Source organism: Felis catus, chromosome B2, assembly GCF_018350175.1.
Source record: "Felis catus isolate Fca126 chromosome B2, F.catus_Fca126_mat1.0, whole genome shotgun sequence".
Classification (NCBI taxonomy): domain Eukaryota; kingdom Metazoa; phylum Chordata; class Mammalia; order Carnivora; family Felidae; genus Felis; species Felis catus.
This window is the reverse complement of record NC_058372.1, coordinates 79990637-80018103: the sequence shown is the minus strand read 5'-3', so window position 1 is coordinate 80018103 and position 27467 is coordinate 79990637. Positions and strand designations below refer to the sequence as shown.

Here is a 27467-nt window from a genome sequence, read left to right as displayed (position 1 = left end):
AAATGGAGGCAGCCATAGCATGGATTGAAGAGGCAGAAGCAAGAATAAGTGAATTATAAGATAAAATTATGGAAAAAGAGGAAGCTGAGAAAAAGAGAGATAAAAAAGTCCAGGAGTACAAGGGGAGAATAGAGAACTAAGTTGATGCAATCAAATGGAACAATATCCATATCATAGGAATTCTAGAAGAACAAGAAGAGAGAGAGAAAGGGGCTGAAGGTATACTTGAACAAATCATAGCTGAGAGCTTCCCTGATCTGGGGAAGGAAACAGGCATTGAAATCCAAGAGGCACAGAGAACTCCTTTCAGATGTAACTTGAATCGATCTTCTGCATGAAGTGAAATTGGCAAATTTCAGAGAGAATTCTGAAAGCAGCTAGGGATAAATGGGCCCTAACATACAAAGGTAGACACATAAGGGTACTCGCAGACCTATTTACTGAACCTTGGCAGGCCAGAAGGGAGTGGCAGGTAATCTTCAATGTGATGAACAGAAAAAATATGCAGCCAAGAATCCTTTATCCAGCAACTCTGTCATTCAGAATAGAAGGACAGATAAAAGTTTTCTGAAGCAAAAACTGAAGGAATTCATCACCACTAAACCAGCTCTACCAGAGATCCTAAGGGGGACTCTGTGAGTGAAATGTTGCAAGGACCACAAAGTACCAGAGACATCACTACAAGCATAAAACCTACAGACATCACAATGACTCTAAACCCATATCTTTCAACATTAACACTGAATGTAAATGGACTAAATGCTCCAACCAGAAGACATAGGGTATCAGCATGGATATAAAAAAACAAGACCCATCTATTTGCTGTCTACAAGAGACTCATTTTAGACCTGAGGACACCTTCAGATTGAAAGTGAGGGGATGGAGAACTATCATGCTATTGGAAGTCAAAAGAAAGCTGGAGTAGCCATACTTATATCAGACAAACTAGACTTTAAATTAAAGGCTGCAACAAGAGATGAAGGGCATTATATAATAATTACAGGGTCTATCCATCAGGAAGAGCTAACAATTATACATGTCTATGAGCTGAATATGGAAGCCCCCGAATATATAAAACAATCACAAACATAAGCAAACTTATTGATAAGAATGTGGTAATTGCAGGAGACTTTAATACTCCACTTACAACAATGGATAGATCATCTAGACACAGGATCAATAAGGAAACAAGGGCCCTGAATGATACATTGGATCATATGGACTTGACAGATATATTTAGAACTCTGCATCCCAAAACAACAGAATATACTTTCTTGTCAAGTGCACATGGAACATTCTCCAAGATAGACCACATACTGGGTCACAAAACAGCCCATCATAAGTATAAAAGAATTGAGATCATACCATGCATACTTTCAGACCACAATGCTATGAAACTTGAAATCAACCACAGGAAAAAGTCTGAAAAACCTCCAAAAGCATGGAGGTTAAAGAGCACCCTACTAAAGAATGAATGGGTCAACCAGGCAATTAGATAAGAAATTAAAAAATATATGGAAACAAATGAAAATGAAAATACAACAATCCAAATGCTTTGGGATGCAGCGAAGGCAGTCCTGAGAGGAAAATACATTGCAATCCAGGCCTATCTCAAGAAACAGGAAAAATCCCAAATACAAAACCCAACGGCACACCTAAAAGAAATAGAAGCAGAACGGCAAAGACACCCCAAGCCCGGCAGAAGAAGAGAAATAATAAAGATCAGAGCAGAAATAAACAATATAGAATCTAAAAAAACTGGAGAGCAGGTCAATGAAACCAAGAGTTGGTTTTTTGAAAAAATAAACAAAATTCACAAACCTCTAGCCAGGCTTCTCAAAAAGAAGAGGGAGATGACCCAAACAGATAAAATCATGAATGAAAATGGAATTATTACAACCAATCTCTCAGAAATACAAGCAATTATCAGGGAATACTATGAAAAATTATATACCAACAAACTAGACAACCTGGAAGAAATGGACAAATTCACAAGCACCCACACACTTCCAAAATTCAAACAGGAAGAGATAGAAAACTTGAACAGACCCATAACCAGCGAAGAAATTGAATCAGTTATCAAAAAACTCCCAACAAATAAAAGTCCAGGACCAGATGGCTTCCCTGGGGAATTCAACCAGACGTTTAAAGCCAAGATAATACGTATCCTTCTCAAGCTGTTCCAAAAAATAGAAAGGTAAGAAAAACTCCCAGACTCATTCTATGAAGCCAGCATTACTTTGACTCCCAAACCAGACAGAGACCCAGCAAAAAAAGAGAGAACTACAGGCCAATATCCCTGATGAATATGGATGCAAAAATTCTCAACAAGATACTAGTAAATCAAATTCAACAGCATATAAAAAGAATTATTCATCATGATCAAGTGGAATTCATTGCTGGGCTGCAGGGCTGGTTCAATATTCTCAGATCAATCAATGTGATACATCACATTAATAAAAGAAAACATAAGAACCATATGATCCTGTCAATCAATGCAGAAAAAGCATTTGACAAAATTCAGCATCCTTTCTTAATAAAAACCCTTGAGAAAGTCGGGATAGAAGGAACATACTCAAACATCATAAAAACCATTTATGAAAAGCCCACAGCTAATATCATCCCCAATGGGGAAAAACTAAGAGCTTTCCCCCGGAGATCAGGAACACGACAGGGATATCCACTCTTACCGCTGTTGTTCAACATAGTGTTGGAAGTTCTAACATCAGCAATCAGACAACAAAAGGAAATCAAAGGCATCAAAATTGGCAAAGATGAAGTTAAGCTTTCACTTTTTGCAGATGACATGATAATCTACATGGAAAACCTGACACACTCCACCAAAAGTCTGCTAGAACTGATACATGAGTTCTGCAAAGTCGAGGGATACAAAATTAATGTACAGAAATCAGTTGCTTTCTTATACGCTAATAATGAAGCAACAGAAAGACAAATAAAGAAACTGATCCCATTCACAATTGCACCAAGAAGCATAAAATACCTAGGGATAAACCTAGATGTAAAAGATGTAAAAGGTCTGTATGCTGAAAACTATAGAAAGCTTATGAAGGAAATTGAAGAAGATACAAAGAAATGGAAAAACATTCCATGCTCATGGATTGGAAGAATAAATATTGTTAAAATGTCAATACTACCCAAAGCAATCTACACATTCAATGCAATCCCAATCAAAATTGCACCAGCATTCTTCTCAAAGCTAGAACAAGCTAAAATTTGTATGGAACCACAAAAAACCCCGAATAGCCAAAGTAATATTGAAGAAGAAGACCAAAGCGGGAGGCATCACAATCCCAGACTTTGGCCTCTACTACAAAGCTGTAATCATCAAGACAGCATGGCATTGGCACAAAAACAGACACATAGACCAATGGAATAGAATAGAGACTCCAGAATTGGACCCACAGATGTATGGCCAACTAATCTTTGACAAAGCAGGAAAGAATATCCAATGGAAAAATGACAGTCTCTTTAACAAATGGTGCTGGGAGAACTGGACAGCAACATGCGGAAGAATGAAACTAGACCACTTTCTTACACCATTCACAAAAATAAATTCAAAATGGATGAAGGACCTAAATGGGAGACAGGAAACCATCAAAACCCTAGAGGAGAAAGCAGGAAAAACCTCTCTGACCTCAGCCGCAGCAATTTCTTACTCAACACATCTCCAAAGGCAAGGGGATTAAAAGCAAAAATGAACTATTGGGACCTCATGAAGATAAAAAGCTTCTGTACTGCAAAGGAAACAATCAACAAAACTAAAAGGTAACTGATGGAATGGGAGAAGATATTTGCAAATGACATATTGGACAAAGGGCAAGTATCCAAAATCTATAAAGAACTCACCAAACTCCACACCCAAAAAACAAATAAGCCAGTGAAGAAATGGGCAGAAAACATGAATAGACACTTCTCTAAAGAAGACATCCGGATGGCCAACAGGCACATGAAAAGATGCTCAACGTCGCTCCTCATCAGGGAAATACAAATTAAAACCATACTGAGATATCACCTCATGCCAGTCAGAGTGGCTAAAATGAACAAATCAGGAGACTATAGATGTTGGCGAGGATGTGGAGAAACGGGAACCCTCTTGCACTGTTGGTGGGAATGCAAACTGGTGCAGCCGCTTTGGAAAACAGTGTGGAGGTTCCTCAAAAAATTAAACATAGATCTATCCTATGACCCAATAAATAGCTAGGAATTTACCCAAGGGATACAGGAGTGCTGATGCATAGGGGCACTTGTACACCAATGTTTATAGCAGCACTTTCAACAATAGCCAAATTATGGAAAGAGCCTAAATGTCCATCAACTGATGAATGGATAAAGAAGTTGTGGTTTATATATACAATGGAATACTACTTGGCAATGAGAAAGAAAGAAGGAAATATAACCTTTTGTAGCAACGTGGATGGCGCTGGAGAGTGTTATGCTAAGTGAAGTCAGTCATACAGAGAAAGACAGATAACCATATGTTTTCACTCTTCTGTGGATCCTGAGAAACTTAACAGAAGACCATGGGGGAGGGGAAGGGAAAAAAAAGTTACAGAGAGGGAAGCAGGCAAACCATAAGAGACTTTTAAAAACTGAGAATAAATTGAGGGTTGAGGGGGGTGGGAGGGAGAGGAAAGTGGGTGGTGGGCATTGAGGAGGGCACCTATTGGGATGAGCACTGGGTGTTGTATGGAAACCAATTTGCCCATAAATTACATATTAAAGAAAAAATAAATAAAATTCATAGAAAAAATAATTAAAAAAAAGAAGAAGAAGAAGCCAGAGATGCTGCCAAACATTCTACCATGCATAGGGCCAATTCCCTCAACAAAGAACCGTGTGACCCAAAATGTCAATAATACAGAAGTCAAGAAACCCTGGCCACATTAACAAGTAGTTAATAAGCAGTGGAGCCTGTACCGAAGTCTTTGGATTCCAAATCCATTGCGTTTCTTCTATGCAAAACACACAGAAATGTGGGAGATAAACTCAGACCCAGGTCAGAGTGATAGTCTGGTGGGGGGTTCGGAGTAGTCACAGATACAGAAGGATCCAATTATTAGAGACACAGAGTGAAGGGGTAGCATTTCATCAGTTGAAAAGAGACAGAGTTCCATGCAGGATACTTCTCTGAGTGCAATCCCGGAGCCAGATTCTGAATGAGTAGACCTTACAGGGGCAGAGTGGGTGCATAAGGCCTTGAAAGAGGTCTTGCAAGGAAGAATCTATAAACTGAGTTTCCCAGGCAACACTGTGAGCTCAAAGACAATAAAATATTGCCCTCAAGGTTCTGAGGCAAAACAATTCTCGGCCTAGGTTTTATACCAAACTGTCACTTAAGTGATTAGAATAAAGATATATTTTCAGACATGCAGACTCTCAAAACATTTATCTTCCTGTTCCCTTTCTTCAGAAGTTACCAGTGACCATGCACCACCAAAGGGAGGGTGATGTGGGTTGTGGCAAATGGGATCTAACACAGGGGAGAGGTGAATGGAATTCTCAGGATGACTCTGTTCAAGTAGAACCAGAGAGAAACCCAGATCAAACTGGAATGGAGAGATGGATGACTCCAGAAGGGATATCTATCTCAAGGGAAAGAATAAAACTGATAAGTACATGATGGGATTAATCATGGAAAATTGTACTAAGAACTGTTTTACAGAATTGCTGGAGGATAGAGGGAAGACTTAATTATAAGTCTGAATAAAACTAAACAAATAAAAAATCAAGGCAATTATCAAGTCCAGGAAAAACAGCAAGTTATATAAAAAGGGAAATGTAATTAATTATAGTACAACTCTTGGCTCACCAATGAACAGCAATTACATAATCACAGTAATCACGAATCTGCTCAAAAACTGTGATATAACAAGATTGAGACAGTGTGGAAGAGCAAGGGGCAATAGATTATGCCTAACACTGATCAATCTTGGGGTGCCTGGGTGGCTCAGTCAATTGAGCATCTGACTCTTGATTTCAGCTCAGGTCATGTTCTCACAGCCATGAGATCAAGCCCTGTGTCAGGCTCTGTGCTGAGTGTTAAGTCTGCTTGGGATTCTCTCCCCGTCTCTCTCTGCTCCTTGCCTCCTTGTGCATGTGCACACACACATGCTCTCTCTCAAAATAAATAAATAAACATTAAAAAAAAAATAAAGTTGATCGATCTCTCCCATGCATTCATTCTCAAGAAGACATAAGTGCTGTGTTATTCAACACAGTAGCCAACAGTCACATGTGGCATTCAAATTTTAATTAAAATTAAATTTGAAATTAAGCCACACTAGCCACATTCTAGGTACTCAATAGCCATGTGTTGCTAACCTAAATATAGACAGATATAGAACAGCACAAATATAGAACATTTCACTATCATAGAAAATTCTGTTGGACAGTGCTGTACTAGGGGGTGTACCACATCAAACCAAGGGAGTAAACCAAGAAAGAAAAAGACACTGAGGTCCAAAACCAAATCAACATATATAAAAATGGTAAGCGGAATCCCTACGATAATAGTGAAGAGTGATATCTGTCAGAAGGCCTGAAGGGCCACCAGTCCAGACTAAAATAGGGGAGGGGTCTCCAGAGAACATCTCTGCAAAGAGAGTCAGTGGAGAGATTTATCTAACACATCTGAACATCCAGAGAGAAGATCAGGAACTGGGGAAGAGTTTGGGGATGACTTGTTATATGTACACACAAAACCAAGGGAACAAACATGGGATAATTATTAACATCATAGTAAGGAAATTACTACCAAAAAAAAAAAAACAGGAAACATAATGATACCACATACTACATGGCTCAGCTATAAATAAACTTGTTAAATTAATGTAAAGACCAAATGCTGATGTCACCTAAGTAATGACACAACTATATTATGAAGGTAGAAACTGTATCTGAGAGCAGGGTAGAGGAAGAAAGCTATACCTTAAAGCATCGGTTTTTATATTAAGTCAGCGGATGATGCCTAAAATGGAAAAATCAAAATCAAGCAACGTCAGGACATCATTTACAAATGTAAACACTAAAAGAAACTACCAAAAGACTTGCATGTAGTTGCCTATGGAGACTCAGAAATGGAAGACAAACATAGTAAAAATATTTGACACTTTATGTGTAGGTGTAACATAAAAATTAAAGTAATACCTAAACTGCTTTTTGTTTGTTTTTATTCTAATTCCAGTTAGTTAACATTCAGTGTGATATTAGTTTCAGGTGTATGAGATAGTGATTCGGCACTTCCATACAGCACCCAACAAGTAATCCCTATCACTTATTTAACCCATCTCCCAACCCCTTCCCTCTGGTAACCATCGGTTTGTACTCTATAATTAAGAGTCTGTTTCTTGGTTTCTCTCTCTCTCTCTCTCTTTCACTTTGCTTGTTTGAATTGTTTCATTAATTCCACATGAGTGAAATCATATGGTATTTCTCCTTCTCTGACTGACTTGTTTCACTTAGCAGAATACTCTCTAGCTCCATCCATGTTATCACAAATGGCAAGATTTAGTTCTTTTTTATGGCTGAATAATATTCTGTTCCAGAATATATAAAACACCTTCTTTATCCATTCACCTATCAATGGATACTTGGGCTGCTTCCATATCTTGGTTATTGGAAATAATACTGCTATAAACATAGGGGTGAATGTATCCCTTTTAATTAGTGTTTTTCTTTTTTTAATTTTAACTTTATTTAAAAACTTTTTAGGGGCGCCTGGGTGGCTCAGTCAGTTAAGCGGCCAACTTCGGCTCAGGTCATGATCTCGCGGTCCGTGAGTTCGAGCCCCTCGTCAGGCTCTGTGCTGACAGCTCAGAACCTGGAGCCTGTTTCAGATTCTGTGTCTCCCTCTCTCTGACCCTCCCCCGTTCATGCTCTGTCTCTCTCTGTCTCAAAAATAAATAAACGTTAAAAAAAAAAATTTAAAAAAATAAAAAAATAAATAAAAAATAAAAACTTTTTAAAGTTTATTTATTTAGTTTGAGAGAGAGAGAGAGCGAGCACAAAAGCACAAGAGCAACAGAGCAGAGAGAGAGGGAGAGAGAATTACAAGCAGGCTCTTTTGATGTAGTCCCAAAATTTTTTTTTTGCTTGTTTCCCTTGCCCCAGGAGACATATCTAGAAAGAAGTTGCTATGGCCAATGTCAGAGAAGTTACTGCTTGCAGTCTTATCTAGGATTTTTATACTTTCAGGTCTCACATTTAGGTCTTTAATCCATGTTGAATTTATTTTTGTGTATGGTAAGAAAATGGTTTCATTCTTTTACATGTAGCTGTCCAGTTTTCCCAGCACCATTTGTTGAAGAGACTTTTTCCCATTGCATATCTTCCCTTCTTTGTTGAAGATTAACTGACCATATAATTTTGGATTTATTTCTGGATTTCTATTCTGTTCCATTGGTCTATGTGTATATTTTTGTGCTGGTACCATACTGTTTTGATTACCGCAGCTTTGTAATATAATTTGAAGTCTGGAATTGTGATGCGTCTGGCTTTGCTTTTCCTTTTCAAGATTGCTATAGCAGCTAATTGGGATCTTTTGTGGTTCCATACACATTTTAGGATTGTTTATTCTAGTTCTGTGAAAAATGCTGTTGGTATTTTGATAAGGATTACATTGAATGTGTACATTGCTTTTGGTAGTATGGGCATTTTAACAATATTTTTTCTTCCAATCCATGAGCATGAATGTGTTTCCATTTCTTTGTGTAGCCTTCAATTTCTTTCATCAGTGTTTAATAGTTTTCAGAGTACAGGTCTTTCACCTCTTTTGGTTAGGTTTATTCCTAGGTATTTTATTATTTTTGGTACAATTGTAAATCAGATTGTTTTCTTAATTTCTCTTTCTGCTGCTTCATTATTGGTGTACAGAAATGAAATAGGGGCACCTGAGTGGCTCAGTCAGTTAAGTAAGCAACTCTTGATTTCGGCTCAGGTTGTGACCATTCATGAGATTGAGCCCTGTGTCAGGCTCCACACTGACAGCATGGAACCTGCCTAGGATTCTCTCTCACCCTCTCTCTCTGCCCCTCCCTCCCTCTCTCTCTCAAAATAAATAAATAAACGTAAAAAAAAAGAAATGAAACATTTGTGTAGATTGATTTTGTATCCTGCGACCTTATTGAATTTATCAATTCTAGCAGTTTTTTGGGGGACTAAACACTAAAGGTTTTCTATAGAGAGTATCATGTCATCTGCAAAGAGTGAAAGTTTTACTTCTTCCTTACCAACCCCGAGGCCTATTTCCCCCCCCTGTCTGACTGCTGTGGCTAGGACTTCCAGTACTATGTGGAATAAAAGTGTTGAGAGTGGGCATCCTAATCTTGTTCCTGACCTTAGGGGAAAACCTCTCACTTATTCCCCATTAAGGATGATTTTCACTGTAAGTTTTTTATAAATGGCCTTTATTACGTTGAAGTTTGTTCCCTCTAAACCTACTTTATTGAGGGTTTTTATCATGAATGGATGTTGTACTTTGTCTAAACTTTTTTAAATGAAAAATTAAGCTGATTAATCAACTTAGCAGTAAATGCATATTCATTATAGAAATATGGAGATCAATGCCAGCAGGAGAACAGCTACGAGATCTGAGAGTTTGTTCTTTTGGGGAGCAGAGTTGAGGGGTGGGCAGGAGACAGCTCTTTCTGTTAAATGCCTTCCAACAGTATTTGAACTTATACTTTTAAACCTCCTGTGTGTCTGCATTACTTTGAAAAAGATAACTATTAAAGAACAAATGATGTAAAAAAATAAAAAAGATAGGCAACAACAAGCATCGGCAAGGATACAGAGAAACTGGAACGCTTAAACACTGTGATGGGAATGTAAAATGGTACAACCACCCTGAAAAATAGTTTGGCAGTTCCTTAAAATGCTAAGCATATATTTATTGTTTATTCCATCAATTCCACTCCTGGGTATTTACTAAAGAGGAATGAAAACACGTCCACACAAAAACCATACACTGGCATTCACAGCAGCATTATTCATAATAGTTCCAAGCTGGAAACAACCCAAAACATCCACCAACTGATGACTAGGTAAACAAAATGTGGCATATCCATACAATGAGATATTATTCTGCAATAAAAGAGAATGACATACTGATGCAGGCTATAACATAGATCGACTCTGAAAACATTAGGCTAAGTGAAAAAAGTCAGACACAAAAGGCTACCTACTATATGATTCCATTTATGGGAAATGTCCAGAAAACAGATATTTAAATTTTTTTTAGGTTTATTTATTTATTTTGAGAGAGACAGAGAAAGCATGAGTAGGGGAGGGGCAGAGAGAAAGAGGATGAGAGAGAATCCGAAGCAGGCTCTGCACCATCACTGCACAGCCCGATGCAGGGTTCAAACCCATGGAACCATACGATCATGACCCGAGCCAAAACCGAGAGTCAGACGCTTAACCCACTGAGCCACCCAGGCGCCTCTAGAAAACAGATACGTAGAGACAGAAAGTAGATTAATGGTTGCCAGGAGCTGGGGGTGGGAATGGGAAATGACAGCTAATGAGTAGAAAGTTTCTTACTGGGATGATGGAAATGTTCTAAAATTAAAACACGGTGATTATTGCACAACTGTGTAAATACATCAAAAATCACTGAATTGTATACTTTAAATGGGTGAATTTTATGAGATGTAAGTTATACCTCAATAAACCTGTTTTTAAAAAAAGCAAATGATGAAGTCTGTTTTAAAAAGAAAACTTTCAGGGCACCTGGACAGGTCAGTTGGTTAAGTATCCGATTCTTGATTTCAGCTGAGGTCATGATCTCACAGTTGTGAGATCGAGCTCCATGTCAGGCTCCACACTGAGGGTGGAGCCTGCTTAAGATTCTCTCTCTCCCTCTCCCTCTGCCCCTCCCCTGCTTGCACATGCATTCTCTCCCTCAAGAAAGAAAGAAAGCTCACATGAGAAAGAAAAAGAAAACTTTCAGACTATGAGCTAAATGTTTATCAATAATTTGTTATTATAACAATCCTGAAAAGATGGTATCATTAAGTCTTTTACAGTAAGGAAACTGATGCTCTAAGAAGTCAAGCAAGTGGCACAATTAGCAAACATAGCAAAGTGAAAATATGGGAGCATGCACCCTAACTACAGAGTTCATGCACCTTCTTGCAGTTGTGATTGCCCAGACCCTGAAGAGCTGTGAGCGAATCACACCAAAGCCTGAGCTATGGCTCCCTTCACCATCAGTTCCATACAAGCTTATCACCATTTATGTGCTGGGCATTGTTAGGCCAATAGGTGACCTCTGCATAGCCCAATATTTTGTCAGAGACAAGCATTGTGATATTGTTTATAATGAATATATATTTGGTTTTAGTGTCAGTTCCTGGCTCACAGCTCCCCAAATCCTTGGAATTTCCTAAGTGATAAGAACAACAGGAGCATCTTTTTTTACAGTAGCTGGTCTTTGTCCTCATTCCTGAAATAGCTCTGGAGACAAAAAAGTGAAAGTAATGTGTTCTTCATAATAAGCCCCTTTCAACCACACCTGAATTTATGTTAATGAGGGAACTTTTAGAAAGCCCTAAGGATGCTGCTGGTTGCCAGGGCAACCAACCATAATTAGATGGTCACATTTTCAGTCCCATCCCCTGACCTCCAGGGAGAGGGGTGCGGCTGGAGGTTGAATGTCAATGAGCAATTAGCAATGAAGCCTCCATAAAAATCCAAGACAAGCCAGAAAACTTCTGGGCTGGGGAAGACATGGAAGTTCTGGTAGGGTGGTGCACTCAGAGCGTATGGAAGCTCTGTAGCCTTTTCCTCATACCTTGCCTTATGTATCTCTTCTATCTGGCTGGTCCTCAGTTACAACCTTTCACAATGAACTAGTAATTTGGTAAGCAAAATGTCTTCCTGAGTTCTCTGAGCTGCTCTAGCAGATCAGTCAAACCCAGGGGATCAGGGGATTGTGGGAACCCTTGATTCTGTTTTGGTCAGAAGCACAGGTGACAACCTGGACTTGGCGACTGGCATCTTAAGTGGAGTGGGGGGAAATGCAGTTTTGTGGGACTGAGCCCTTCACCTGTGAGGCCTGATGCCACCTCCAGGTAGACAGTGTAGGAATTAACTGCTTGGTGGGGCCAAAAAAGCACACGTCAGAATCATAAAATGCAGAGACCGCATGTGAGTAACTGAAAATGCGTGCTGGCCAATCTGTGCCACAGGTGGTCAGACATTAGCATTTGAAAATTAAGCTTCGCTTCTCTCCACAGCTATGTGGGGTGGCCTGGAGGGTGGGCTTTGGAGCCAGACTCTGTAGGTACAAGTAGCAATTCTGCCACCCAACAGCTGAAGAACAGACCCTGAGCAAGTAACTCTCTGTGCCTCAGGCTCTCTACATCGCTACAGTGGGGATGAAAAAAAGAACCTTTTCTAGAGGACTATAAAGTCCTTAGACCAATACTAAGTGCCCAATAAGTGTCTTCCATCAGCATTATTTCATCTATATATTTTAACTTGTCACCTAACTATGCAGCCTGACTTTCCCCACTTTTGCTACAATATCGCCCTTTAGCCAGTATGCTTTCTCATCTACCGTGGAATTATGTTTCCTGACCCATATGAAATGAAAGCCCAAAGAGATGGTGGCCGTCATCTGGCCCAAGTCTGTTACTGTACAGATGGGAACAGTGAGGTTCTGCACAGCCGATGGGCTGCCCTGTCCCTGTACAATAACGAGATTACTGTACATTTTTTCCAATAACTTTTTATGCCCCCCAACTTCTCCAGAGACACCTCTTGTCCATTTAGCTAAAGAAGTAGGTGAGAAAAGGCCATACTGTGATTTTAAAGACTGTCAAATGCTAATTACAAGTCACTCCAGGGGCACCTGGATGGCTCAGTTGGTTAAGCATCTGACTTCGGCTCAGGTCATGATCTCACGGTCTGTGAGTTCAAGCCTCACATCAGACTCTGTGCTGACATCTCAGAGCTTGGAGCTGCTTCAGATTCTGTGTCTCCCTCTCTCTCTCTGCTCCCCCCCCCCCACTCTCACTCTGCCTCTTTCTCTCTCTTTCTCCAGAATAAATAAACATTAAAAAAAAAAATAATAAGTCACTCCACTTGAAAGATAGCATTCAAAGCATTTTAATCCTCCTTCCTGCCTCCCAAACTGCCACCACTGGAAAAAAGAAAAAGCTAGTTCCATGAAAGCTTCGAACCAACATAAAAGTTGTACAGACAATGGTTATTAAGAGGTAGGCTTTTTCCCAGGGAATGGTTAAAGTGTTAGTTTTTTTTTTCCTGTTACCTTGGTAACTGCTACCTTGGCGCCCTTGTTGATGAGCTGAACCACATTCTCTGCTTGGCCTTTGTACGCAGCTATGAGAAGGCGTTCAGAAAGTGCAGCGACCGCATCCTGCTGGCTCATGAATTAGGAGAAAAAGAGGTTTTCAGGAAAGCAGTAGACAAGTTCCTTCAGCTCAACACGATGCCACTGGCCCGGGCAGGCACCCACGGGTAAAGACGCTCCCGATCATCAGAAGGTGCCTGTATTACTATGCCATCTTCGGGACCTAGGGATTACAAACAAAGTTGCCATCAGCACCGCTCAGCACACAGGACAGGCCACACACCTCCTCTCTCTGATTTTAGGGCATCTGCTGATCGCTCACTGCAGGGGACAGAAGCTGAGTAAAGATAGGATGAGCAGGAAGCACATACTCTGCACACCAAGCCCCTGAACTTGCGAGTAGAAGGCAGCAGATGTGCCAACCTCCCTCCCTTCTTCCTCCTTCAGGGACATTCTCCAGAGGACTATGGCCAAAACTGTGAGGTCTGCTCTGTACTTCCATCCCGGGTAGCAGAGGCCTGATATAACCCCATCAACATCACCTGGGTTCCAGGCCTGCCTTTGGCAGGTAACTGTACTGCGCATGATGACGAAGGGCCTTCTGGCCGTGTTTTGTGGGTCCACCACAAAACTGATTCCCCTGGCAGGTGAAGATGCCCACGGACCACCCCCCACAGACACCCTCAGGGGTGGGTTAAACCCTTGGGTGTTCCGCCAGCATTTACTGCAGGTTTTTTGCTTCATCCTTGTCTCACTGGGAACAGTGCAGCTTCCTGAGTTCTGGGACAGACCAAGAACTGGGCACAGGCCCGGGCCATCGCCCAATTCCAGTTACTGCCGGAACAACCCACCTTGGGAACAACGCAGATGCTAGAAACCCTGACAGTGCATACTGCCAACCGCATCAGGAGGGCCTGGTTTTGTTGCTTCCATGCTTCACAAGAAATAAAAGGCCTACTGAAACCACCTACAGGACGCAAAACCCCAGTCAGAGCAGTGGTCTAGAGGTAGTAGTAACTGTAGTAAAATTAAACTCTTCTTTCCACCAAATGACAAATGAACACAATTTTAAAGACCGACTTCTCCCAGGAGCCCTGGGCCACCATTAGAGCAAACCAAAGCCATTGGTAATTTATCCAAAGTAAAGTGTTCTTTGGAAGGAATGCTTTCAAGAACTGAACCCACTCAGGGTGCCTGGGTGGTTCAGTTGATTAAGTATCCGACTGTTAGTTTGGACTCAGGTCGTGATCTCATGATTTGTGAGTTCAAGCCTCACATCTGGCTCTGTGCTGTCAGATTCTCTCTCTCCCTCTCTCTCTCTGCCCCTCCCCCATGTGTGTGCATGCTCTGTCTCTCTCTCAAAATAAATAAACTTAAAAAAAAAAAAGAATTGAATCCACTCCTGCTAGGACAGCAAGTAAGTGAAAGCTTCTTTGTGTTTTGAAACATACTTATTAAAAATACCTATGGGGCACCTGGGTAGCTTAGTCAGTTGAGCCTCGACTCAATACAGGCTCAGATTGTGATCTTATGGTCCTGAGATCAAGCCCTGCATCAGACTCCACTCTCAGTGTGGAGCCTGCTTGGGATTCTCTCTTACTCTCTCTCTCTCTCCCTCCCTCCCTCCCTCCCTCCCTCCCTCTGTCCCTCTCTCCTGCTCATGCACTCTCTCCCTCAAAATAAATACTTTAAAAATATTCCAATACATGCAAATACAAAGAAAATGCTGTGCCAAAAGGACTGCACTCTTCACCCCAGACCCTACCACACACTCTAATTTCGAAGGCCTGGAAGATACAGACATCTTTTACAGTTGCTTCCAGGCAAACCCAATGCTCCTTTCAACCTCTAAGATGAAGGAACTGGCCATGAGACGACTAGGAAAGATCTGGACTCTACGTGCCTTGCTCTAACTCTTGTTCACCATGACATTCCAGGCAATTCATTTTGCCAACAGCTCTGAGAGGCTGGGGTTAAATGATCACACATAAAACACACACACACACACACACACACACACACACACACACACACACACACACAAAGAGGACCATGGTGGGATTAAAGATGGCAGTTTACTATGTGAAAGTATTGGCCAAAATGTGAATAACTTCAAAAAGGTAATTATTATCCCTCCTGCCCCAACTTGTTAATCATCAACTTTTCTCACTTCATCTGTATGTTGCCCAAAATGTGGTTAAAGAATAGCAAGGAAAGAAAGAACCTTCAAATCCACCTGCTCTGCTCATTGGAAATGCAATAAACCCGGAGAAGGTATGCTCCAAAGAGAACTCATCTCTTAGCCATGGTCAGAGACCCCTGGGATGCATGAGGAATCTTGGTTGAATGAATGAGCCAATGAAAGAATCAAGCTGCAACTCAAAACAGAGAAACAGAGCTGGAAAATCCACTGGAAATTCCCAGGGTCCCACTGAAAGACTAGTTTAGGCTTTATGTTTGCCAGACTGTTCTACAGTGTAGAAGTTGTTTTTGGAAACGTTGGATACATTCTCTCTTTATTCAGGTAATCTGTGGTATCTGTAAACCAATTATACTGAGCTTCCCAATACTGGGTTTGCCCCAATATTGCAAGAACACTCCAGGCACAAATGGCAGGAAGCTACAATATTAGCCGTGACTTCCAAACTGCTCTCCCTCCACAACCACATTGTTCATTTACTCATTTGTTGTCTTTGCACACTCAGCCTGAACTGCCACCTTCCCCTGTATCCAAACTTTCCTTGCAGTGAGCATCTGAACGTCTCAATACAATGGCCCAATTCATACAAATACTATTAAAATTTCACTCATTTTACTTCAGAGCTTAGCTCCTGGAGATAGAGACATCCTTGCTGCAAACTAGTGCAGCCCACCAGCTGAGGTCACAAGCTCCAGTCCAGCAGCACTGGCCAGTCTCCCCAGCAACAGATGCAGGGGTCAGCAGGCCTGTAGTACATGGACAGCCACTCCCCTCCTGTCCCAGACAATAAATTCAGCTCTCAGACACCCACTGCCATGGTTGCAAGCTACTGAGATAGCCTCGTTTATATAACTACCTTTGGTAAACAGCCCTTTATAAGTCTAGCACACATTACTACTCACTTTGTTTTAAGACAGAAAAAACACTACAGTTGAGAAATATTGTCCAGACTTTTTTTTTTCTTCAGTTACAACTACTTAAGAATGAAACGCTCCCCACTCCCCACCCTATCCCACCCCCTCCACCATGGCCATTACACAGCCTGCTTGAGGCACAGGGATTTGTTGCTCACAGGATTTTGGATACCGCTCCCACCACCCCCCCCACCCCCAACTAGAATTACATAGAAAACTGCCTGCAAAGTCAGGAACAGAATCCCAGGTTTCCAGTTCGTAGTCTGTGGTTAGCATCATCCCTACGTGCTTGGGCATCTCAAGTTCATTCTCAACTGAAATCCAGTAATAGCGTCACTGGTAGGATGCCCAGTATTCACCTACAGTTGCATATACACACAGGGTGGGTGGGAAAGAATCAAAGTGGCTGAGTCTTCTTTTCTGTTTCCTCTCTGTACCTCCATCCTTTTGGAGGAAGGGGCTTCTCATCTGAGACCTCTGAACTGACAAATCAGGAAGGCAGAGGCGGGTTGAGGGAGAGGAATAAGGAGGATAGAGGACCTTCACCAATGAGTGGGGAGGGTAGAGGAATAGAGATGTAGCAACTAGTCTGCAATCAACGAGTTAAACTTCACTGCCAACCTGTTGGGTACCTCGGCTGTAGCAGCCCCATTCCCTCATTCAATCTGAGCCTCCTCTTCCAAGTAGATCAGCTATCATTCAAGACACTTCCCACTGTTGGCGGTGAGGAATTTCTTCTGCCCTATATCTATCAATCACATCCTTCTTTGTCACAATGCTCACTTTCACAGCATTCTGGAGAAAAACATTAAATGCAAACATACTGCCAGCTCTTTAAGCAGAAATGAAATAAATCCATGATCATAAATATTCAATGAGCATCCTGAATCCAGAAAGGTATTTAGCTTCTAAGAAAGATTTCCCTGCTTTATCCTAGCCCACCGCCCCATCTTCACTGCATTCCAATTTGCAAATACTTTTTTTCTCTCATCACGAATGCTAGAGGGCCACACAGCTGCTTGGTCTGTGATGCAATCTGTTTTATTTTTATAGCAAAAGGTCTATGAGGTTTGCTTTTGCTGCTTTCTTGAGGATTTACAAGAAGTCTCCCAACACCAATATCCCCAAACTACTACATTCAGTTTCCTGACAGGCAACATATTTTAGAAGAGACCTGCAAACAGAAGTCCCAGCCAGGCATATGCATACCCCACCCAGAGACAGTCCACAAGCACCCAGAATCAGTGGTTAGGGGAGCACCATCAGTTACAATAATTCGCTTTGCTCCCACTGCTTAAAACTCTGTAGTGAAGAGAGATCGTACTCACATCGGGGGTCTGTCCTCCCCATTCTACATGGTGTTCTGTTGCTGGGTAATTGCTGTCAATTATTTCCTGGAGACATGATTAGCTTCCTAGGTTGTCACGCCCAGTGGGTCTGCAATCATTTACTTGCCTTTTTCCCTCCAGCTCTCTCTGCCAACTCTGGCCAAATCACATCTGAAAGCTTATTAAGACATCCATTCAGCTCACAATGTCGTGGCTTCCTCCTAGTCTGCTCGTCACAGCTTCTGAAAGTCTTAGGGCTTCAGGTTTTGTCAGACTGCTCCCTTCTGCCGGCAGAGGACCTGTAACACTGCCCTATCGAAGAGTCAGGGAATAATTCACAAATGGGAGGAATGCTTTTGAATGAGAGAAATGAAGTCTGAACTCTGCCAGCAGTAATGCAGGAGAAGAGAGGGATGTGCATGTTGTAAAGGAGGAAGAACGAAGGAGGGGTCAAGATCTATAATGAACCACCTTTCTGGTGACAACAGTCCACCCTCCTTGGCAGAGAGTTCCAGCACAGTGACTGCAGCCGCACGGGAGACAAGAGGCTGGGGGAGCAGCTGTTTCAGTGTTTGTAAGTCCAGAGTCTGTCTCACAAATGCTCCTGTGAGTCTCTGTGGGGTGGGGGAAGGGAGAAGACAGGGAGCAAAACTGTTCAAGTGCTGTCAGTGGTCCTAAACATCACAGGGGTGTCCTCCAGACCACTTGTAGAAGCGACAGAAAACTAACTCCCCAACTGAAGCAGGCCTAGAAAGGAAGAGTAGAAAGTCAAATTTCATTTTGACTTGAGCCGCATCACCACTTTTTCCTTATTTCTAAAGCAAGAATTATTGGTCCTGAAGATGGGAGAATTAATGTCAACGTAAACCCTCCCTGATCAAGACCTTGCCCCCACCTCCTTGAGGGTAGCAGCTCTTATGGGCAACAGGCTGGGATTCTGCGTGGCCATTATCTGGTTTATACCAAAGGCAGAACAGCCAGACTCACGGCAGTGCGTTACAGGGAGACTGAGTTCCGCTGGGGAGACAAAGCGCCAATAGAACGACAAGCTTATTTTTAGCATACAACAATTGTACTAGTTTATCCAGAGGTGGTGACTGCTGGATACTGCCATCACCCCTGGGGGACAAATCAGGTTAGAACAGAGACTAATGTGACTGGCTCCCTACATTAAAGAAACCGGCCCTGATGAGTCTCAGCGAGGGCCCAAAGGCCAGAGGCCAGATGAGAAATGTAAACCGAATGTGACAGAAATATAAAGAAAGGAGTGATTACTTTTCTCAAAGCTTCTGGGACATTTCCTTCTTCTGAGAATATGTATTCCACAGGTAGGGACCCTCAACATAATACTATCATTGAGAACAGTACAGCACTGGCCATTCACAGAGCCTGGTGTCCACAAATGCTATCTCCAAAACACCAGGACAACAGGCGCAGAGCAAGCCCATGACTCATTTTCCATACCTCACTATTGCAAAGGAACGCGTATGCTACCTGAAGTACAGTACTTCTGACACTTACTGAATCTTTGAAATAATCACCTTTGCAGGAGGCATATGGAAGCTGTTGTAGTAAAAAGCTGAGTGACATCAGGAAACCTGTGACATACTCTACCATAAAGAAAAGCTGCTACAAAACATAAAAATAGTACCAGAGGCATAAAAATATCATTGAATGAAGTTATGACTGTCAGAAAGCTTGTGGTGTAGAGACCTCTTCTTTTCACATGGGACAATAATTACTTGTTGACTGCCCAGCACTGCTACATCACCAGAGCCACCAAGCTGGGGCTACTGAAATCACATATGCTGATATCTGCATGCTCAAAATCCAGAACAGGAGTCATTGCTGAGCTTTCTGCGGTCCCTTCTTTCCCCAGATAAGGCAATCATGACTGTGTCTGTGCTCTTACAGTTTTCTATAAGCTTCCGTTATGGGCTGATTTGTCTCCCCCCCAAATTCATATGTTGAGGCCTAACCACACTGTGACTGTATTTGGATATAGGGCCTTTAGGAGGTAATTAAGATAAAATGAGGTCTTAAGGGTGGGGCTCTGATCTGACAGGATTAGCATCCTTATAAGAGAGACATCAACAGAAGTCTTTCTCTCCCTCTCTTTCCCTCATTCTCCCCCTCATCATACTCCTACCCACCTCACCCCCCCACCCCCATTCTCAGAAGAAAGGCCATGTGAATACAGAGCAAGAAAATGGCTACCTGCAAGCCAGGAAGAAAGTCCTCACCAAACCCAAACCCTCCTGGACCTTGATCTTGAACTTCCAGCCTCGAGAACTGTGAGAAAATAAATTTCTATTATTTAAGCCACTCAATCTATTGTATCTTGTTATGGCAGCCTGAGCTAAGACAGCTCCCCTCATGGTGGAATTGCTGGCATGGACTCAAGATCAATATTCCTACTTAGACTAAACTCCTTGAGGACAGGAATTCTGTTTTGGTTATCTTGTATTCCAGTACCTGGCATGGTTCCTGGAACATAGCTCGTCTTTAATGTTGTTATGTGGATGTCAGAAAAAACTAATAACTAATTGCTTTCCCTAGTCATTAACTGGTCTTCAGGAGCCTGTAGATCCCATGAGAAATAGAGAAGTGTCACCAAGTCAGCAAACCTTTTTCTCCTTCCCCCACAGATGAGGCAGGCTATGGCTCCTGAACCTCCAAGAGAACTAAACAGATGTAGTCCTTCTCCTGTCTCCCTCCCTTCCCAAAATAGAGGACCACAGCTGCTGGGAGAAGAATTACCAGCCTCAAGACAGACCTGACCCAGTGACACAGGTTTGTCAGCACCCCAAGGACTGGACAGCGCCACAGCCCCTCCAGGAATTTTCTTCTCCCTACCCTCAACCCCTGTTGGGTAAAACCACAAACACTAAAGACAAACCAAAACAAGCAATATCAAATTATAATAAAACCAATCCCCACACATTAGTCTACCTTCCATGCATACATTTCTCTCTCCCACTTCTTAAATCGCTTTGATCAGGCTTCTTTCTGCCCCCAATTCTCACTAAACTGTTGATGTTGAAGACTGTGGGCACAAAGAACTATAGAATCAAGGAGAGGATTCTTTCTTGCTTAGTGTGCTATGGGTGAAAGGGAACAGCAAAGTTCTCACAGAAAAGGGTAGGTCTGGGATGTGTGATGGAAGATATGTAGGATTTTGTTAGGTAGAGAAGGGTAGAGGAGATAGGCTGAAAAAACCAGCAAGAGCAATACAGGCAGTGTGGTCTGCAAGTGCACATCATGAATGGGAAAGACACGCAAAGAGACTGTTGCAGCTGAGGCTTATAATACATGGGCAATGACCCAGAGATCACGTTGCAAAGTTGGGCTGTGAAAAAAATTTCATATCATGCCAAAGACATTGTTTGTATGTTGCATTTGTGATGGGAGCCCTAGAAGTTGGTAAGCAGAAAAGAAACTAGTTATTTTTTACTCAACTTGGAATTCAAGAATTCCAAGAATTAGATTAAGTATAATTATGGGTTGATGCTACACTTTCAAGATTGTAGGCACATGGCTTTCTTTCTATTTCTTCATTTATTTCTTCTTTAATTCCTTCCGTTCCTCTCTCCTCCTTTCTTTTTATGTTAATAGATTTAGGTTTACAGAAAACTTAGCAGAAAGTACAAAGTTTCCATGTGCCCTCCACCCATTACTGCCCCCACCCCCTGCCAGTTTCCACACATTTTGCATTGGTGTGGAAAATGTTACAATTGATGAGTCAATATTGATACACTACTATTAAATAAATCCATGGTTTACATTAGGGTTCTTTGTGTTGTATAGTTGCATGGGTTCGGACAAATGTAAAATGAGGTATATACACCATTACAGTAACAAACAGAATAGTTTCACTGGCCTAATGCTCCCCCTATTTATCCCTCTCTTCCCCCAACTCCTGGCAACCACCAAACTTATTACTGTCTCTATAGTTTTTGCCTTTTCCCAGAATGTCATATAGTTGGAATCCCACAGTTTATAACCTTTTCAGTTGGCTTCTTTCACTTGGTAATATGCATTTAAGTTTCCTCCATGTCTTTTCATGGCTTGATAGCTCAATTTTTAATCACTAAATAATATTCCATTCTACAGATATGTCAGTTTGTTCATCGATGCACCTATTAAAGGACATCTTGGTTGCGTCCAAGTTTTAGCAATTATTAATAAAGCTGCTATAAACATTCATGTGCAGGTTTCTGTGTTATACTTTTTAAAAAAATCTCATTTGGGTAAATACTAAGGAGTACCACTGCTAAATCATATGCTAGGAAATGTTTAGCTTTATAAGAAACTGCTATACCATCTTCCGAAACAGCTACAACATTTTGCATTCCCACCAGCTGATTTTACATTGACCTAATTGCCAAATGCAATGGTGACTTTCAGTTCTTACCTTATATGATTTCTCTGTTGTATTAGGCACTGCTATCGTTCCTTCATCACACTTCCTTCTCCTTTGGTTTCTGTGACCCAGTCTCTCTTCATTCTCCCACCATCCCTTAAATTATTTATTTTTCTCATTCAGGGGCTCTTCTTTCACTGGTCCCTTAAGTGCTGCAAGTCCCTGAGATTCTATCCCTGATTGCCTTATCTTCTCATTTTCTTCTCTGGAAAAATCTCAGTTACCCACCTCCCCACCCCCCGCTGCTGCTGCCCACATGCTCCTCTGCTGCCTAGATACAGACTTCTTTAGCCTCAATCACTTACTCTGAAGCTCCATATTTTAAGCACCCAACCATTTAACAGACATTTTACTTGGATGTCCCCCATCAACATGTTCACAACCAAATCATCATCCTTCTTTCAAACCCGTTCCCCTTCCTGTGTCCCCATCTTGGTGAAGGACTCCACCTTTCATCTACCTGCCTACTTCTCCAAACTGGAACATGCCTCCCATGCCTGATTCTCCTTCCCCCACTTCCCCATTCCATAAATTACCAAATCCTTCTGATTTGAGACAGTAATGCACAGAGATTAAAAATGAGAGTTTTGAGGTCAAGATTGCCAGGGCTCAAATCTCAGCTCTGCCACTTACTTTGGGCAAGTTTCTAATGACTCTAAGCCTGTTCTCTCATGCATAAAATAGAACAGTTCTTACCTCACTGGGTTGTTGCAAAGATTGAATGAGCTATTACACACACTATACAATGCCTGGCACATAGAAAGCACTCAGTAAATATAAGCATGGTTATATGGTTGCTGCTTACAGGTGCTTTGATCTGTTCTCTCTTCTCTAGTTGCATTGCCACTGTTTTCAGTATGTCATCATTTATTTTTTTTTAATTTTTATTTATTTTTTTAATTTACATCCAAGTTAGCATATAGTGCAACAATTATTTCAGGAGTAGATTCCTTGGTGTCCCTTACCCACTTAGCCCTTCCCCCCTCCCCCAACCCCTCCAGTAACCCTCTGTTTGGTCTCCATATTTATGAGTCTCTTCTGTTTTGTCCCCCTCCCTGTTTTCATATTATTTTTGCTTCCCTTCCCTTATGTTCATCTGTTTTGTATCTTAAAGTCCTCATATGAGTGAAGTCATATGATACTTGTCTTTCTCTGAATATGAAATCATTTCTTACCTGAACTATCACAGTGGTCTCTGACTGGATGCTAAAGATGTTTCTTGAAATTCTGCTTGTGATCATCTAAACTTGGAAACTGGGATAAGAAAAGTGAAGTAGTTTTCAGCTTGTGAAATGGAAGCTGCTGATGCAGATGAGATTTTAACAAGGGAAAAGTAGGCCAGACTAATGTCCAGGATGCTGACAGTGAGTGTACTTTGGCTCACAGTACATCTTCAATAAAAGATAACTTTGCAGACATCAATATAACCTGCCTGGATAGTTGTTGGGATTTATTAAACTAGACGCTCAGGAAAGATAGAGCCATTGAGCCCATAGTGTTAAATTCTCTCTCTTTGGACTGGGCCTTAGAAGATCACTGAGCCATTAAGATGTAAGTTCCCCTTTCTGATATGTCAATGATAGAAGAAAGGGAGTAATGAGAAACTTCTCTTCTAGTTTGTTTCAAGATGGCAAAGATGGCAAACAGACAGATGAGCTGCACTGCAGGAGGAGTCATTAACACTGTGCCCATCTGCCAAGCAATAGTCTGCTAAGTGGCGGCACCTAGGTCTTTGGTACAGTTATTTTGCCTTTGTTTATGGACCTCTCATCCTCTGTGCCTCTGGACAAAGAGCATCTTATGACCAGACCATTCAGGGGTTATGGAGACTGTTAATCACAGGACAGAAGTTTGCATGCACTCCTTGTCTCAAGTCCTGCCCACTCCCTCCCTGACCTTAATATACATGATCGCTGTCAGAATGCTCTTTTCACAACAACTGTGATAGTGCTTCCTCTTTGCTTATAACCCTCATGACTCACGTTACCCCAGAACAAAGTCCAGTGAGACATGACCTGGTCTTACCTCTCTCTCCAACCACCTCCTCTGCTGACACCCCACCCACCCACTCTGCACTCTGGCTTGGCCACAAGTGTACTCAGAACACCTTAAAAGAACCATCCTGCCATTTTTGCTTATAATACTCTTTAGATCTTTTCCAAACTCTTTCTTATCCTTCAAACCTGATTCAAGGTGTCCTTCTCTCAGAAGATTCCTCCAATGTTACTCTATCATCCAGGCTCCCGAGGCCCAAATCCAAGGTACTCTGAGCTCAAATCCGGCTTGGCCACTTATTTTGGACAATGTATTTAATAAATCTAAGCTCCTTTCCTCAGGGTACCTGGGATGTGGGAAAGATCTAAAAAGCATTGTAAGCAAAAATGGCAGGATGGTGCTTTCAAGGTGTTCTGAGTACTCTTGTGGCCAAATAGGAAGAATAACAGTTTTTACCCATTGGGCTGTTACAAACATTGAATGAGACCAATACAAAATAATGTAACGTTTAAACCTCACTGTAAATATTTACCAAACCCGACTGCAAGTGTGTGATGTCAGTACTCTTGGCCTCTCTTCCTACCTTCTGATTAAAAAGCCTTTCTGTTCACTTCCTCTTCTCTAAGGAGAACGTCCTAGCCTAGCCAGAAAGGCTCCTGGACTTTAGGATGCAGAATTAGAGACAGCAGAGAAGAGAAAGGAGAAGGTTGACTTGTCAAAGGAGGCCAAACTAATCTGTACAACAAAGAGCTGGGAGAGAAAGAAAGAAGTGCCATGCAGGACAGAGAATGGAACAAGAGTTTCTGGAGGGTGGTGGTAAACAAAAATAGACTTCTGAACATTGTGGAATGTGAGAGAATTTGGGGGAGTGGGGGAGGTGGGGATGGGGATGTGAAAATTGTTACTGGGAGTTTAGGAACTGGGTTTCCTTTAATTTTGTAAGAGCAACAAGTAAATGATGACTATTTTTTTAAATTACTTTTGGTCTTTGGATTATGATTCTTTGACTGTGTCCCTACAAACACTAGCCCACATGAAACTGAAATTCTTTAGGGTTACACTTGTTTACAAGGTCTTTGCTCTCAGACTCAGCTTCTCCAGACACAGGGACTGTGTCTCACTCCTTTCTGTAAACCCAATGCAAGCACACAGCCTGGCATATAAACAATAAATGCTTTGCTGAGCAAATAAACATATTTACGCTTATACAACTGGATCATAGACTCCTATGAACAAGTCAATGCTCTTATTTTTCCAGGTGTCCAAATAAATCATTAAATGCTGGAGTTCAATGGTGGCACCCAAAAAGATACGTCATTGTCCTAATCCCCAGAGCCTGAGTACTAAATTATATGACAAAAGATATATTATGTTAAGGATCCTGAGAAGAGACAGTTATCCTGGATTATCTGGGTGGGCCTGAAATGCAATGACGTGAATCCTTATAAGAGAAGCAGAGAGAGTTTTAAGACAGGAGAGGAGGCCATGTGACCCCAGAGGCAGAGATTAGAGTGATAAGGTCACATGCTACCTGGAGCCATCAGAGGACAGATGAGAAAAGGAAGAATTATCCCCTAGAGCCTCCAGAAGGAGTACGGTCCAGCTGACTGACACCTTGATTTTAGACTTCTGGCCTCCAGAACATGAGAGAATAACATCCTATTGTTTTAAGCCGTTGAGTTTATGGTGATTTGTTACAGCAGCCACAGGAAACTAATACAAATGCCTTATACATAATGGATGTTCAATAACTCTTTGTCAATTACCTGTCTGGGTCACTTAGAATCACAAGCTGTGCTTCCTTTTCAGAGTCACTCACCCACACTTTGTGGTAAAGAGCCAAGGGTTCTACTATGTCGCTTCAACACTTGTGATGGCTGTTGTAACCAAGGGGCCCCTCACTACCATCCGAGAGATCGTCAGGTTCCAGGGGCTAAGTGTTTGATGACTGCATATTCTTATAGAATGTCCTTCACTCATTTCTTCAGGAAGGATAGTACAGTAGGGGAGCACTTGACAATGGCATGATGCCAACAGGAGAAATGTGTCATGCCATGGAGGGTGGACAGCCACCCTTACTGGGACCACTCCAACGGGCAGCCAACTCAGATTGAGTACTCAGCAGTCTACCTACAGGAAACACCAGTGAACTGAAAGAAAGCAATGTCAGACTTTCAGTTCCCAATTCTGTACAACAGCACACACACACACACACACACACACACACACACACACACCATAAAGTTGCTTAGGCAACCCTGCAGACGCAATTTCAATTATGGTAAAAGGAAGTCTGAGATTAACATGAGCATCTGCTCAGAAGTAAACATCAAAATATGTTGCCACTCTAATTTCAGCATTATTTCTTCTACTTTGTTCCTCAGAGGACAGAGGCCTTCTTCTCTCAGGGCTGGAGGAGGTCTCCCAGCCATCAAGCCCATGACCCTTGTGGGAGACCATTCAAACTCCCCCAGCCACACACACAGTCTGCTATGTGATCCTCCAGAAATTATTAAGTCTGCTGGACCCAGTTTTCATATGAATGATCCCATTTTAATCAATTGCACTGTCAGTAAAGTATTAACATAATATCCCTCCAATACTAGAATAAATACTATGATGCATCTCACTCCTCCTTCTCACCTCCCATTTCCCCTTATCCACATGACTTTCTTCAATAGCTCTTTCACAACCAGCAGCTTTCAGCAAGCATGGCTGGGTTAGATGTAATTTGATAGTAATAGTGTCTATCTACCACCTATAAAAGGAGACATCCAGTGTGATGGAAATGCTGATACGACATCAACTGTTTCCACACCACTGTTTGCAGAAGACTATACACACATGGATTTCCCATCTCAATTCCCTTTTAAGAGTGGCTGAGGTAGGAGTGGGTAGAAGTAAGGGCAGAAGAAGGTTATTTAAACACTCCACCCACAGAGTGTGCTTCATGACTCTGGGCAGGTTATATAACTTTCTCGAGCCTTAATGTCCTCATCTGTAAAATGGGAATAATAATGGTAGCTACTGGCTTCATCAGGCAACTGAAAGAATTACCTGTGGGAGTAGATGACAAGCACTTAATATAGCACCTGGCACAGAGTAAGCACTCAGGAAATATTAATTGTGTCTGTGCACATGTATAAAGTCGACCAGAGGCTAAATTCTCGAATTAGATTTCCAAATCTTTTCCAACATTTAATCATTCTTCCATTTCTTCTTTATCGTTCCGAGGGGCTGCCCCAGGAAGAGCTTGGTCCCTTCGCTTTTT

The 27467-nt window shown here is 41.7% G+C and overlaps 1 protein-coding gene and 2 long non-coding RNA genes across 6 annotated transcripts in view; 2 read left to right on the top strand and 1 right to left on the bottom strand.

Moving 5' to 3' along the window:
• The window catches only part of ANKRD6 (ankyrin repeat domain 6), an 80824-nt gene extending 67410 nt beyond the window's left edge, over nucleotides 1–13414 (bottom strand). For all 3 annotated transcript variants that reach the window (XM_045057838.1, XM_023254179.2, XM_019830954.3), the window contains exon 1: nucleotides 13295–13414. In XM_045057838.1, the coding sequence (XP_044913773.1) occupies nucleotides 13295–13414 (120 nt within the window). The remainder of the gene's footprint in view (nucleotides 1–13294) is intronic.
• Nucleotides 11623–14303, top strand: LOC123385464. Of its 2 annotated transcripts, none has more exons than XR_006598013.1 (2): nucleotides 11623–11760; nucleotides 13366–14303. It is a non-coding gene; the product is annotated as an uncharacterized LOC123385464 (long non-coding RNA). The 2 variants fall into 2 exon arrangements; XR_006598014.1 differs by having other exon boundaries at nucleotides 11753–11881.
• Nucleotides 14304–14977: 674 nt separating this feature from the next.
• Nucleotides 14978–21565, top strand: LOC109499775. Its single transcript, XR_002157273.2, has 3 exons — nucleotides 14978–15860; nucleotides 17920–18352; nucleotides 20427–21565. It is a non-coding gene; the product is annotated as an uncharacterized LOC109499775 (long non-coding RNA).
• Nucleotides 21566–27467: the final 5902 nt, after the last annotated feature.